The sequence below is a fragment of the Bidens hawaiensis genome, unplaced genomic scaffold, assembly GCF_021521415.1.
Source record: "Bidens hawaiensis isolate Kalapana, Puna unplaced genomic scaffold, B.hawaiensis_p1.1 tig00012085_1, whole genome shotgun sequence".
NCBI classification, from domain to species: Eukaryota; Viridiplantae; Streptophyta; class Magnoliopsida; order Asterales; family Asteraceae; genus Bidens; species Bidens hawaiensis.
The window spans coordinates 52,177-66,392 of NW_027491971.1; the positions used below are offsets into that span (position 1 = coordinate 52,177).

A 14,216-nucleotide genomic window follows, 5' to 3' on the forward strand; every position below is an offset into this window, starting at 1 on the left:
TAAAGGGACTAGCGTTTAAGGGAAGTCGGTGGTTTTGCATCTGTGGCTCAAACGCGTTCATCCATCGACCACACATAGCCTTAAAAGAACAAAAACTACACTTAAATTATCATTAATTAATAATATTATATTCTTATTGACCATATTATTTATTAATTACCAACATCAACACTAAAGTGCTGAAGCAGCAGCAATTAACCACCACCACCACCAGCTGCAGCATCGTAAGTAAAATGGCGGGAGACTGTAGGCAGTGGGATGAAGATGCCTACAGAGACAGCATACTAGATGACCTGGAATCCAGTTCACTCACCATCTTCCGTACGGTCTTCTCTCCTCCGTCTACTACTGATGACCGAAACCCTAATTACATCGTCGCCGCCTCTAGCGACGGTTCAATCGCATCGTATTCGCTATCCTCTCTAATATCCTCCGTCGTATGTTGTAGTTACATCAATCTGCTATTACTCTCTAATTTTTTTATACTTGCCAACCAATTTTATATGCATTTCTTTGCTTTTGCTTACAGTCACCAGCTGTTGGGAGTTCTAGGGCTCAAAAGTAAGTAGTTTATATTTTATGATTGTTTATTTATGAATTAAGTAGTGAATGCGGATAAATATCGGATATCGGTCAAGGATTGATATTTGAGATATCGATCGTCGCGATGGGATTTCGCTAATTCTAATATCATGTAAAATTCAATATATTCTCTTACTATTAACAGATTAACCTTTTGCAACTGCCAAAACACTAACCATTGTGGCAAGTAGGAACTAATTAAGACTTAAAATACTAACATTGAGCACTAAAAATGGATAATGAAGAATTTAAACACTGCTATAGGGAATATCGGTGATATATCAATCAATATCGCCGATATAATCGGTACTGATATTCTGGCCAATATTTTACCAAGGGACCGATAACTGATATAGGTGATATATCACCTATATCGACTGCATAGTTTATGAATTGAAAGTGATTATACAAAGCCTTTTGAGGATGCATTTAGATTGTGTTTGTTGAATATGTGATTATTATTATTGTTACAGCTTCATGTTCTATGATCATGATTGAGTATCTGATTTTGATTAGTCCTTACACATGATCACTTTCAAATTTTAAAATTGTGATTCCAAACACCCCCTTAATGAGGGTGTGTATTTGCGGCTTGCTTATGGTAGTTTTCTTTAGTTTATTTGTAGCTGAACCAGATTGTTTAATTAATGGACACGATGGGCCTACTTATGATGTCAAGTTCTATGGCGATGCTGAAGATTCCTTGCTGTTGAGGTAAACATCTAATGATGCTTGCTAGTTATATACTTATTATGTGTCGGCAATTCCTTTTTGTTTGCTTGTTTGTTTAGACTTGTTTAGTTTTCATAGTATCCATTCAACAATCGAGTCTAGTTTGTAAGAAAAAGTATAACTATTTTACTTTGAGAACAATACAAACTATTATTTCCTAAAGTGGACCATATTCCCGGATTGATGATATGTTCCCTTGGTCGGAAAAGATAAATTGATGAACGCTGTAGAATTACTTAGAACTAGTTGTTATTAATATAATGTCTTTCTCATGCTCGTTCTGTAAACAATTTATGTTGGATTAACATCGTCTTATATCTGTTAACTTATGTTTTTATTTAGTTGTGGTGATGATGGTCGGATTCGAGGATGGAAGTGGATGGATATGTTTGAAGCAAAGCAGAATGGTTTGTCACGCGAAATTCTATTCATTATCATTTTATTAAGTTTTGAGTTACAGTCCAATAAATGTGATATATTCGTTCTTTGACAAAATCTTGATACACTTTTTATTCACTCTACACATTATTCTTGCAGGTGGCCTTTTGAAGCCGCAACTTGACTTAGCAAATCCTCAACATAAGTTAGTCACATAAACTTAAAACGATGATAAATTATGAGTGTGTTAGTTTAGTTCTAAGTAATGTTTTTTTTCTTCTCCTCAGAGGTCCTTGGGGTGCACTTTCTCCTATCCCTGAAACTAATGCTATTGCTGTTGATACTCAGGTCTGTAAGCTTTTCCTTAAAAAAAACATTTGTCGGCATTTATAACTAGATAAACATGTATGTAAGATTTGAGTTGATTTTTCATGTACCATAGGGAGGTTCCATATATGCAGCTGCTGGTGATTCATGTGCCTATTGTTGGGATGTGGTATGTATTTCCTGAATGTGATTAAATAATCAAATACAGAGATTAGTTTTCTTTTTCCCTTTTTGGATAAATGGAGTTCTATGTTGTGCAATACGTTTTCAGGAGAAATCTAAAATCAAACTGACTTTCAAAGGGCATTCTGGTTATCTACATTCTGTTGTTGCCCGAAATTCTTGTAATCAGGTATATGCTGATACGTTTTTTTTTCTCTTCTCACTTAATTTTTTTTTTTAATGTATTCTGTTAGTTAATCTTGTTTTCCACTGCTCTGTTTGTAGATTATAACTGGCTCAGAGGATGGAACAGCCAGAATTTGGGGTACGTATCCCAAAACACTTTGGTTAAATAATTAGATTGCTATTTTTTTATAGTTTCTGCAATCGAATTATAGGTATTAGTTATCGACCGGCCAACTCTTAATTTGGTTAGTTTATTGCAGATTGCAGAAGTGGAAAGTGTACTAATGTTATTGAGCCAGGAAAAGATAAGAAATCTAAAGAGTTCTTTTCATATGTCAGTTGCATTGCTCTTGATGCTAATGAAAAGTGGCTGGTAAGGCAACAATCTTTATATATATTCTAGTTTTTTGTGACCACATGCCTTCACATGTGTTTCTGTTTTAGTTTTTAAGTAATACTGAACATATATTTGTAGGCATGTGGGTCTGGGCGAAATTTATCAGTGTGGAATCTTTCAGCTTCTGAAAGAATTTCAGGGATCATGACACGTGCTTGCATCCAAGATATATGCTTTGATGATAATCAAGTAACTACTTTTATTTATTTTAGTTTGTGGGCCATATACTCTATGTGAAAGTTATCTTCCCTTTGTTTATTTTACTTATGTTGTTTCGATCATTTGCAGATTTTAGCTGTGGGTGCAGAACCAGTTTTGAGTCGTTATGACATAAACGGTGTTATGCTGTCTCAGATACAATGCGTACCTCGGTCAACATTTTCTGTTTCCTTGCATTTATCGGGTGTATGTTCCTCGTTTCCAGTTCCTTTTTTGTATTCAACTCCGAAAAGATTTTTAACTATTTTAACTTTATGCTCTTCCAAAATGACTGCCCACAAACAAAAACACATAATTTAAGATATGTAGAGACTACAGACCTACAGTTATTAATCAGGACATTGTAATTTCACCTTTTTGAGAAGCAACTTTTGATGAATTTAAAATACTAATTGATTTGAAAAGCTTGCAAAAATTTGATAAAAAGAGTTATGTAGCTGAAAATCGGAAGCTATATTTGGAAGCGGCGTAATAAATACCATAAATATCAACCTGATATTAGAAAGTCATGACAAAAGTAAAAAAATACAGTTATTTTTGTCTGTTTTACAGGTTATTTGTGTTGCTGGTTATGGCGGTGTAGTAGATGTTATCTCTCAATTTGGAAGCCATATTTGTTCATTTTGTTATAAATGAAATTACAAAAGCAATGGTTGATTCTGTTTTAACAATGTCCTTGGATTAGGAATCTGACCAATATGCTATGAGGCAATGTAATAGAAATTGTAATATTTTTGTGCCAATTTCTCAGACATGTTGTGTGAATGTGTAGCCGTACTGGCAAAGTGGGTTCAACAGCCATTGTTGAGAATCCATAACCGATAATAACATGTTTAAGAAGTGCATAATTACAATGGCATTGTAGTTTCTGAATTCGTTTATATGAATGAAAAGCCTTGGTAAATTGTTAGATTGATCTACCTATATGCCCTTTCCAAATGGATAATTTATATTTTTACCCTATTTTAATATTGATCAAAGATGGTATAAATTTGTTGCTCCTTGGCAATGTTTCACATTCTCAACTTTAGCTATAAAACTTAACTTTGGAAATGAGACTTTTGTACGATAGTTTTCAAACATGTAATGCATTAAGTCTGTCCCGTCATAAAGGGTTTATTTAAAAAAAGAAAGAAAGAAAACAATATAATTATAAACCAAGTATTGATGCAAGTGAAAAACGTAGTGAATGAATTGGATAGTCATAAGAAAACAATAAAGAATTAGTGACCTCTGCGTGTTCACCAAATAATAATAACTAACAATAAAGAATGAAGAAGTGGCAAAATCGTCCACCCCAATGGATAGAAGAAGCGTCTAGCTAAAAGAAACAAGGGGTAAAAAGGATCAGAAAGAAGGGGCAAAAGAGTAGCACTAATAAAAGTAGTAGTAGGGGGTAAGATTTGTTTGTGTTTCAATCTCAAAACATCAGTCTCAACTCCTCCACGGCCACTCCGAGGAGTTTTCTAAAAAAGCCTCCAACCTTCGATTCAGGTGCAGCAGATCCTTAATTTTATCACTCTGATTTTCTCTTTATTTATTTATGCATATTCGATCTTCATATATTTATATTTATGTATAATAGATCGGTGTTGATGATTTAGCTTAGATGTATGCTGCTTTCTTTGTTTCTTTCTATCTCTATGTTCTGCTTTTACTGATTGATTCAAGCAACCTAACTTTTAATCTGTATTGGAATCGACTTCTCATCTAGATGTTTAAACTTTAAAGAATGAATACATGTTTATTATTCGATTCATAGTACTTGATGATGATGATGATGAATGAGTTATTATTATTATTATTATTAAGTTAACGAATAAACAAAGACTTTGTTTTGTTAGGACTACTCAACACCTTCAGAATAACTAAGGCATGTAAACTTAATTAAAAAAAAGTTTATCTTTTTGTACTTTGAATTTAATTGTTTGAAGTTTTGTTTATGCCTGAGGATTTGGATCTTGGCTCTATAAGCTCAGGGTATGATTATGCTCTGCTTCACTGCTGCTTTTTTTAGTCTTTTTATTAAAGGTCTTTTATAGCTTGTGGAATGGAAGAATGAACTGAATATAGATGATTGTATCTTATGTTATTCATACATGTATATGTTTCACTCATACTTCACACACATGCATTTGCTTATCTCCGTTGTGCATACTAATTTATATTTATTAGTATGACACCCTTCATGTAAATCTTTGTTTTGTAAGTCAGTTGTAAGGTAGATCTGTGATATTGGACATCTTTTGATGCATCTTATAATCTGTTAACTCATTGTTTTTTGCTGGTTTTGCTTTGTGCAGTCATGGCAGGCGCAGCTCCCGAAGGTTCCCAGTTTGATACTCGTCACTTCGATTCCAAAATGAACGAATTGTAAGTTTGACACTTGTGTCTTTAGTGTTCATGTATATCATTACTTCAGATGTTGGTATTGTTTATTTGTTAAAAAGCAATGTGCAAACGGTTTATACACATGTTTTTTCTCATGCTGTTGACTTTTATTGATGCTGCAGGCTTTCTACTGATGGACAAGACTTTTTCACATCGTATGATGAGGTTTATGATAGTTTTGATGCTATGGGTTTGCAAGAAAACTTATTAAGAGGCATCTATGCATATGGTTAGTACATATAAGCTTCAACTCTTTCAATAACTCTTGCAAAGTGTTATGTTCATGTGTGTCTTTGTTTTTTCTAGGTTTTGAAAAGCCATCAGCAATTCAACAAAGAGGAATTGTTCCATTCACCAAGGGTCTTGATGTGATTCAACAAGCTCAATCAGGAACCGGAAAGACTGCAACTTTTTGCTCTGGTATCCTTCAACAACTTGACTACAATGTAGTCGAGTGTCAGGCTTTGGTTCTTGCTCCAACCCGTGAGCTTGCACAACAAATTGAGAAAGTCATGCGGGCCCTTGGTGACTACCTTGGTGTCAAGGTTCATGCTTGTGTGGGTGGGACCAGTGTTCGTGAGGACCAACGCATCCTCTCAGCTGGGGTTCATGTTGTTGTTGGTACACCTGGACGTGTTTTTGACATGCTTAGAAGGCAGTCACTACGTGCTGATAACATCAAGATGTTTGTGCTGGATGAAGCTGATGAAATGCTTTCAAGAGGATTCAAGGATCAGGTTATTTTCTTTCCTTTCATTAATATACATTACATTTTAAATCTTTTTGGATGCTAAATTTTCTTTCTTTTAGATATATGATATCTTCCAGCTGTTACCATCAAAGGTCCAGGTTGGTGTGTTCTCAGCAACCATGCCACCCGAGGCTCTAGAAATCACAAGGAAGTTCATGAACAAACCCGTAAGAATCCTCGTGAAACGTGATGAATTAACCCTAGAAGGTATCAAACAGTTTTATGTCAATGTCGAAAAAGAAGAATGGAAACTTGAAACCCTTTGTGATCTTTACGAAACCTTAGCGATCACACAAAGTGTCATTTTTGTCAACACCCGACGAAAGGTTGACTGGTTAACCGACAAGATGCGCAGCCGTGACCACACAGTCTCTGCTACGCACGGTGACATGGACCAGAACACCCGTGACATCATCATGCGTGAGTTCCGATCAGGTTCTTCTCGTGTGTTGATCACCACTGATCTTTTGGCACGTGGTATTGATGTCCAACAAGTGTCACTTGTGATCAACTATGATCTTCCAACGCAGCCTGAAAATTACCTTCATCGTATTGGACGAAGTGGGCGGTTTGGGAGAAAAGGTGTTGCGATTAACTTTGTGACGCTTGATGATGAACGGATGCTTGCTGATATTCAGAAGTTTTATAACGTGGTGGTTGAGGAGTTGCCGTCCAATGTCGCTGATCTGATTTAAAGAAACGGACGTTGGCTTTGTTTTAAGTGAAGGTGAAAAGTTAGAAGCTGTGATTTTGAAATCTATCGGTTTTGGTTGGTTGTTTTAAGTTTAATGTTATTGTTAAGTGACTTGGTGTTGCAAGATATTTGGAACTTATATTTGTGTACTCTTATGATCCTGGATTTGTTTATTATTTCATCTTTTGGTATAATTATTATAATTATATTTCTGGTTAAGTTTTTGGTCTAGTTTTTCATTCTATGTGTGAATTCATTGCTCGAATTAGAGATGTTCAACGAAACCGGTTCCTGGACCCGAACCGGACCCGAACCGGTTCCTACCCGTTTTTTGTAGGAACCGGACCCTATCTGATTCAACCCGATGATCCGTGACCGGTTCTTGCATTTCTGAGTGGGGGCGGGTAGGAACCGGAACCGAACCGGAACCGGTTCTGGAACCGGAACCGGTTCTTTTTTATATCATTCCTTTGAATTTTCTTAAAGGGAATATGTCATAGAATATTAGCCTTAGGTGAGGGTTTTTTACAAATGTTTCACACTGTAACCGGTTGGAACCGGTTACGGTACAGGAACCGGGTTAGGAACCGGTAAGAACCGGTTAGATAGGTTAGGGGTCCGAGGGTGGGAGAACCGGTTCGGTTCCCTAACCGGTTCGAGCCTGGAACCGGTTTAAAAGGGGGTTTTGAATATAGGAACCGGTTCCGGTTCCTAGTCCCAAACCGTTTTGAACATGCCTAGCTCGAATGATGTGTTATTATTGTAAGTGTTTGAACGTGATTTGATTATAATCATGTGTCAAATTTGTAAGGCATGGAAAGTTTCATCTTTTAGACTTTTGCCACCATAGCATTGAAGCTTTTGCCACCATTGTTCGGTTATTTGAACTTCATACTACTTACTTTTTCCTTTAATGTTTTTCATTTTACACTTTGTCAACTGTTTTATGTTTTATACTTTATCTTTTATACTTTGGTAATCAAACTTATGAAACCAACTCGATATACTTTAAACTTTTGTCATAGGTCAACAACTAACTTTTGCCACCAAATTTATAAAAACCAACTCAAAACTTTCAACTTTCGCCACATAACATTTTTATGGTACCGTAACGAACTAAACCAATACCGACCAAGTTTCCACCGCAACGCGTCGGTTCAAAGCAACTAGAAAGAGAGGGTGTGGATCATTTCTGGTTTCCAGCGAGGTAACCAAAGGAGGCATTAGTGTCCTTCACAAATCAAAGTTCAAGTCGTTGCAACACGTGGGTGTTTCCAGATAGTAGAAGTAATCACTTTTGAGAGTTTTATTAACGCTTCGCTGATCACCGGCCACAAAGAAAAAAAACAGAAATCTTGTGAATATTACTGGTAGGGGTAAAAACGTAAAATTGACTGAATGGGAAGTTAATCTTGGATGAAACAAACAGTTCCATTAACCTTGTTTCTTTTACACAACTCCACGGTGTACGTAGTAGATCCGATCGAGGAGTTTGCTTGAACAGTAAACACATTGCCATCATATCCTCTCTAATTAGGTTTGTCTCTTGTATTAAATTAATTTTATTATGCATGCATGTGAAGGATTAATCTTGAATTAGTAATAAAGTTGAGGGTTTATTTAATTATGTTTTAATTTAGGTATTTGAATTATAATAGGTTTAGTAAAGGTTTGCCTTGGAGAGGAAGTTGGGGTTGTCTTGGATAAGAAGTTTAGTAGGTGTATAAATAGGGTCTAGTTTATTAGTTTTATTTGTGAGAGTTATGAGAGAGAGACAAGGAGTCTCATTTCCATTCTATATATATATATTTATCATGTATCATCATATACGTACATATTTTCTTACACACATTTATTAAGTATATATATTGAACCTTTTACAAATCTGGTGAATTTAATTTGGAAAACCATCTTGACAACCAGTTGTTACATAGTTATTTCTTAGCTTATTTCTAATTCTAATAATGTTCATTTGTTTTTTTATACAGACTATCATCAGATGGGCAAGATAATTTCTTTACTTGTTATGATGAAGTTTATGATAGTTTTGATGCAATGGACTTGCAAGAAAACCTCTTGAGGGGTATTTATGCATATGGTATACATGCTACAACATTGCTATAGCTAGTGTGATACATACTGCTTATTCAAATCAGTTTTGTGAAAGAATTTATATATAATATATAATAAATGTTGTAGGATTTGAGAAACCATCAGCAATTCAACAAAGGGGAATTGTCCCATTCACCAAGGGTCTTGATGTGATCCAACAAGCTCAATCTGCACCGGAAAGACTGCAACCTTTGCTCGGGTATCCTTCAACAACTCGATTATAACATTGTCGAATGCCAGGCTTTGGTCTTAGCACCGACTCGTGAACTTGCACAACAAATTGAGAAAGTCATGCGGGCCCTTGGTGACTACCTTGGTGTCAAGGTTCATGCTTGTGTTGGCGGGACCAGTGTCCGCGAGGACCAAAGGATCCTTTCTGCTGGAGTTCATGTCGTCGTTGGCACTCCTGGTCGTGTGTTTGATATGCTAAGGAGGCAATCGCTTCGACCAGACTATATTAATATGTTTGTGCTTGATGAGGCTGATGAAATGCTTTCAAGAGGTTTCAAAGATCAGGTACATGTGTTTATTATATGTTTGTACTCGTCCGGCCAGTGATTATTATTAATTTATTTATAAAAACATATTAATTACCATAGCTTTGCTATTGGTGGGATATACTGAGTACGATGATGATGATTAATTTATTTATTGTATGCATTGGATCAGATCTATGACATATTCCAGCTTCTCCCAATAAAGGTTCAAGTAGGCGTCTTCTCAGCAACCATGCCTCCAGAAGCCTTAGAAATAACAAGAAAATTCATGAACAAACCCGTCCGAATCCTCGTTAAGCGCGACGAACTCACCTTAGAAGGCATCAAACAGTTTTACGTCAACGTCGAAAAAGAAGAATGGAAGCTCGAAACCCTCTGCGACCTTTATGAAACCTTAGCCATCACTCAGAGTGTCATATTCGTCAACACACGCCGCAAAGTCGACTGGCTAACCGACAAGATGCGCAGCCGTGAGCACACTGTCTCGGCCACACACGGGGACATGGATCAAAACACTCGTGACATCATAATGCGTGAGTTTCGATCTGGCTCTTCACGCGTGTTGATCACAACTGATCTTTTGGCACGTGGGATTGATGTCCAACAAGTGTCACTTGTGATCAACTATGATCTTCCAACACAACCTGAGAATTATCTTCATCGTATCGGACGAAGCGGGCGGTTTGGGAGAAAAGGTGTTGCTATTAATTTTGTGACTGGTGAAGATCAGAGAATGCTGTTTGATATTCAAAAGTTTTATAATGTGGCTGTTGAAGAGTTGCCATCAAATGTTGCTGATTTGCTTTAAATAATTAAGGTTAGTGTTTGTTGGTTGTTTGTGTTCTTCAGTTAGAAGATGAGGTGAGTGAGGCATTGTTCTTGATTTTCAAACATGTTTTTTAATCCTAAATCTAGTAGTTGAGTTGGCATAATATATAAGCTTATGTCGCAATTATTAGTTACTTAATCATAAACAAAAAACTTATTTACTAGTTTTTTTTGTTCTACAAAAATTGTTGTTTCATGAAATAAGCAAATTTGATATTTTTATGGGTTTTTAAGGACATGTATAATATGTTACAAGTAAGTTTGTAGAAGCATGTATGGAATTTTTCCTTAGATGAATAATTAATAAATTTTTGTAACATTAAAAAGGAATTTTATAAGATTGACACAGATAATGAAAGATGGTTGACTTAAAAAAAAAGTTAAAATGATTTTAGTGAAATAGCATGATAAATAGGTAAATTTGATCATTAAACCATTCAAGTTTTGCTTAGTCTCGAAGGTTTTGAGACCATATGCCGTCACAATCTCAACATCAACATTAAGAAATATTATTAGTTCTAATTCTAATCTATGAATATTTCAACAAAGGGAAGCCAACAAAGGAGAACCTCCTAAATTTTAAATACTATTTGCTAGTATATCTTATGCCACAAGAAAACAATAAATGTTTTAAAAAATGTCATGTGGTTGTGTAATATATCCATAAGCGACACGGTTTTGGACACTTGTGGTATCACGCGTACGTCATGCAAGCCAAATTCAACTCTCAACATGTTATTAGTTCTTGTTATTGTATTAGATAAGTGATATATACAACAAACACACTAATACATATTTATTAAATACTGATTAAAGTTTTGAGTAAAGTAATCAACACTTACATACACTTTCAAAGTAAAGATTTGAGGAATGCAATTGAAAATTCAACGTTTAAAAGGGTACTAGGTGTATGGGTTAAAATGTTAAATGATTAGTTGGTTAATTAGCTAATGGTATATGAATATTGACTTGTTGGGCCCTTCAAGAATATAAAATTACTACTAACTTTATAACTTTTAATCAATATATATGAATCATCTCACAGCAAACTCGACACAGTCTAAAACGTTTAAAAATGTGTACAGTTTTTGAATTTGTATATTAAAAAGTCTGATCACAAGATATCCTCTTTTGTGATCAATAGTTGATAATACCAATTATATAACACGCGCTATCAATTAGAAATGAGCTAAATACCGATACTGAATATATCGATCCAGAAAATCGTCAGAAATAATAGAGGTATTAAAATTGTTTGATACGATATAGTACGGTAAAGTATTTAAAGATAAATGAAAGCAAAATAATGGTAAAGTAGTAAAATTACCAATCCTAAAGCAAAATAATGCTCAGAGAACCTACCCTGCCTGTTCCCGCAGTTGCAGATACAAGCCATCAGGGAAGGCTACCCGCAGACAGCAGGGCTACACGCACAAGACAATAGCTACTTCAGTAGTCACATGAAGGAATGAGCAAGGCGGGAACAATCCCGCCAAAATGAGCCAGTCCGTATGATTCTGAAAGATCTTTTGTACTATACCTACCAAGGTATGGATAGGACAGACAATCTGACCAGAACAGCCCATGAGCCAATCACAGGGTGACAGCTCACCGACAACAGTACGAGGAGGAGCACCCTCTAGTACTGTTTGTCACTATTAGCCGCTGCCTACTCACCAACTCTTACTGAGGGGCGTGCGCAGCCTACAGTTGGTAGAATAGTGTTACTATTGGCCGTAACCTATTCACCAACCAGCATGGCCTGCGTATAATCCACAGTAGGTAGGACGTGCATAATCTACAGTTGGTGGAATAGTGCAGCCGACTTTGTTACTGTTGGCCGTAACCTATCCACCAACCAGTATGGCCTGTGCATAGTCCACTGTTGGTAGAACAGGAATACTATTCAGCCGGCTGTACCTTCTAGGAAACCTACCTTCGGCTATAAATACTCCAACATCTTGGAATGGTAAGATCATCTGCTATCCTGTTATCTAGCAATCTCTTAATATACACTTATATTCAGAGCAATCTAGTCTGATTCTCACGCCGGAGGGTGGTCACAAGGAGGAACCCCCCCTTCTCAGTGACGAGCTTACGGTGTTTGTTTTGCAGGTCCCCTGAAGAACAACCGTCTCTGTTGGACCTCATTCTCGTGGGAAACATTACTTAACCCCCAGATTATCTATAATCTGTCCAGGGTTCACTTAGTGTTTCTTCATTGGCGCCATCCGTGCATAAAAGCTAGAACTAATTTAGTTTTTTCAAATTTTCTGAAGAAATGGTTAACGTTACTCCGGTCCAAAGGCCAGTAACCGACCAAGAAACCCCGGTAACAACCCCAGCAACTGGGGGGAACACCGGCGGTTATACAATCCTTACGAACACTACCCCGACTACCCAAGCCGGGGCAAGTGCAGTAAATATTCCACTGGGGTTCACCGATACCCAGCTGGAAAAACGAACGAGGGTCCCTCGCCAAACACTAGATCAAGTGAAGGCGTGGGCCGAAGCACGTCAGAAAGAGTTCCAAGCTGAATTGGACGAACGCTTGCGTTCAGTTCAACAGGCTGACGAATTCGGCAGTACTCGCCAACACCTCATTATGAACAGCGAGGGCGAGTACTCAGACGACGAGAGGGAAGAGTCCGATACCGACGCAAACCCTCGCCATAAGGCGAAAGGGAAGCGTAAGGAAACGGACTCCCAGCCAAAAAGGAATTTTGGGGAAGCCTTTAAACCAACAAATGCGGAGAGAAACCCGCGTGACTTCTCCAAAACCTTTAGACCAACTGCTACGAATGCAGGAAAGTCAAAATTTGCAAGGGACATTGCGGAAGCAATCGCCCCGAGAAGTGCCAAACAAATGTCCAACATTGGCACTTATGATGGTCTATCCGACCCAGACGACCATTTGAACAGGTTCATTGCGGGGGCTACCGTCAGTAACGGGACGGAACCCACGTGGTGTTACATGTTCCAGATGACTCTGGTCGGAGCAGCCAGGGCATGGTTCGATCGTTTACCGGTCCACCACATATATGACTGGGCGAACTTTCAGAACAAGTTCAGCCAGCACTTCAGCCAGCAGAGGAAGTATACTGAAGAGCAGTGGACGATCCTCAACTGCGTTAGAGAGGAGGATGAATCTTTACTAGACTTCATCACCCGCTTCAACTCCAAGAAGCTGAGTCTGGGCAACATAAGTGAAGATCTTGTTCGCGCCGCTTTCATCCAGGGCGCCGAGTACCCAGAGCTTATCCGCACATTGACGGGTAAGGACGGCATGCCATCCACATGGGATGCCATCATGACGGCAGCCAAGCGCTTTGCCGAGACGGAGAAGCAGCTGGGAAGAGATCTTCCCCAGAGTACACACCTCTACACGCAGAGAACAAGGGAGAACAACGTTAGGACCGCCCGGCAGAACAAAAAGAGGCGGCTAGGTATTTGGCAGTCAAGGATAAACTTTGACACCTCATCCAGCTCTCGCCCTTTTGTTGGCGGAAGGGACAACACACACCCTTCAAACCGAAAACACCGGTGGACGCCACTCACCAAGAGCGTCACGGAGATATTTGCAACGGAAAAATTGCCATGGCCAAAAGCCCCATTGATCCGGCAGAAACCTAATGCGGATCAAAGCAAATCCTGTGATTTCCACGGGACAAAGGGTCATGGTACTGAAGAGTGCACATCCTTGAAGGATATTGTTGAGACATTTGTCAAGGATGGAAGACTTGCACATCTCGTGGCATCAATCAAGAAGGGAGGAAGGAATGACAACCGGTACAGAGGTAACGGACGAAAGCCCGTCGACATCAGCATCAACATGGTTCATGGCAAGGTCAGAGGAAGAAAAAGACGAGTGACAGAACCATGCGCGTGGAAGGAAGCTGAGGTGCGCTTCCCGCGAGTGCCAGGAGGCCCCAGCAAAGAAGGCCCCATCGTCATCAAAAG

At 38.0% G+C, this 14,216-nt stretch overlaps 1 protein-coding gene and 1 pseudogene across 1 annotated transcript; both read left to right on the top strand.

The window, feature by feature from the left end:
- The first annotated feature begins 221 nt into the window (after positions 1 to 221).
- Positions 222 to 7,038, top strand: LOC143539896 (eukaryotic initiation factor 4A-15-like). Its single transcript, XM_077033082.1, has 19 exons — positions 222 to 437; positions 530 to 561; positions 1,198 to 1,296; positions 1,657 to 1,721; positions 1,852 to 1,897; positions 1,980 to 2,040; positions 2,135 to 2,188; positions 2,291 to 2,371; positions 2,467 to 2,506; positions 2,628 to 2,740; positions 2,843 to 2,953; positions 3,053 to 3,169; positions 3,536 to 3,608; positions 3,735 to 3,768; positions 4,416 to 4,477; positions 5,287 to 5,356; positions 5,497 to 5,603; positions 5,681 to 6,111; positions 6,185 to 7,038. The coding sequence occupies exons 1-19, from the start codon at positions 234 to 236 to the stop codon at positions 6,818 to 6,820; spliced, it is 2,436 nt and encodes an 811-aa protein (XP_076889197.1). The 5' UTR covers positions 222 to 233; the 3' UTR covers positions 6,821 to 7,038.
- Positions 7,039 to 7,552: 514 nt separating this feature from the next.
- Positions 7,553 to 10,394, top strand: LOC143539864 (eukaryotic initiation factor 4A-8-like; annotated as a pseudogene).
- Positions 10,395 to 14,216: the final 3,822 nt, after the last annotated feature.

Bases quoted from the DNA above. Each gene is read 5' to 3' on its own strand.
- LOC143539896 (XM_077033082.1), top strand. From the start codon at position 234: ATGGCGGGAGACTGTAGGCAGTGGGATGAAGATGCCTACAGAGACAGC. The intron at 1,722-1,851 runs GTTTGTCACGCG...TTATTCTTGCAG, and splicing joins GTTTGAAGCAAAGCAGAATG to GTGGCCTTTTGAAGCCGCAA. The intron at 6,112-6,184 runs GTTATTTTCTTT...TCTTTCTTTTAG, and splicing joins CAAGAGGATTCAAGGATCAG to ATATATGATATCTTCCAGCT.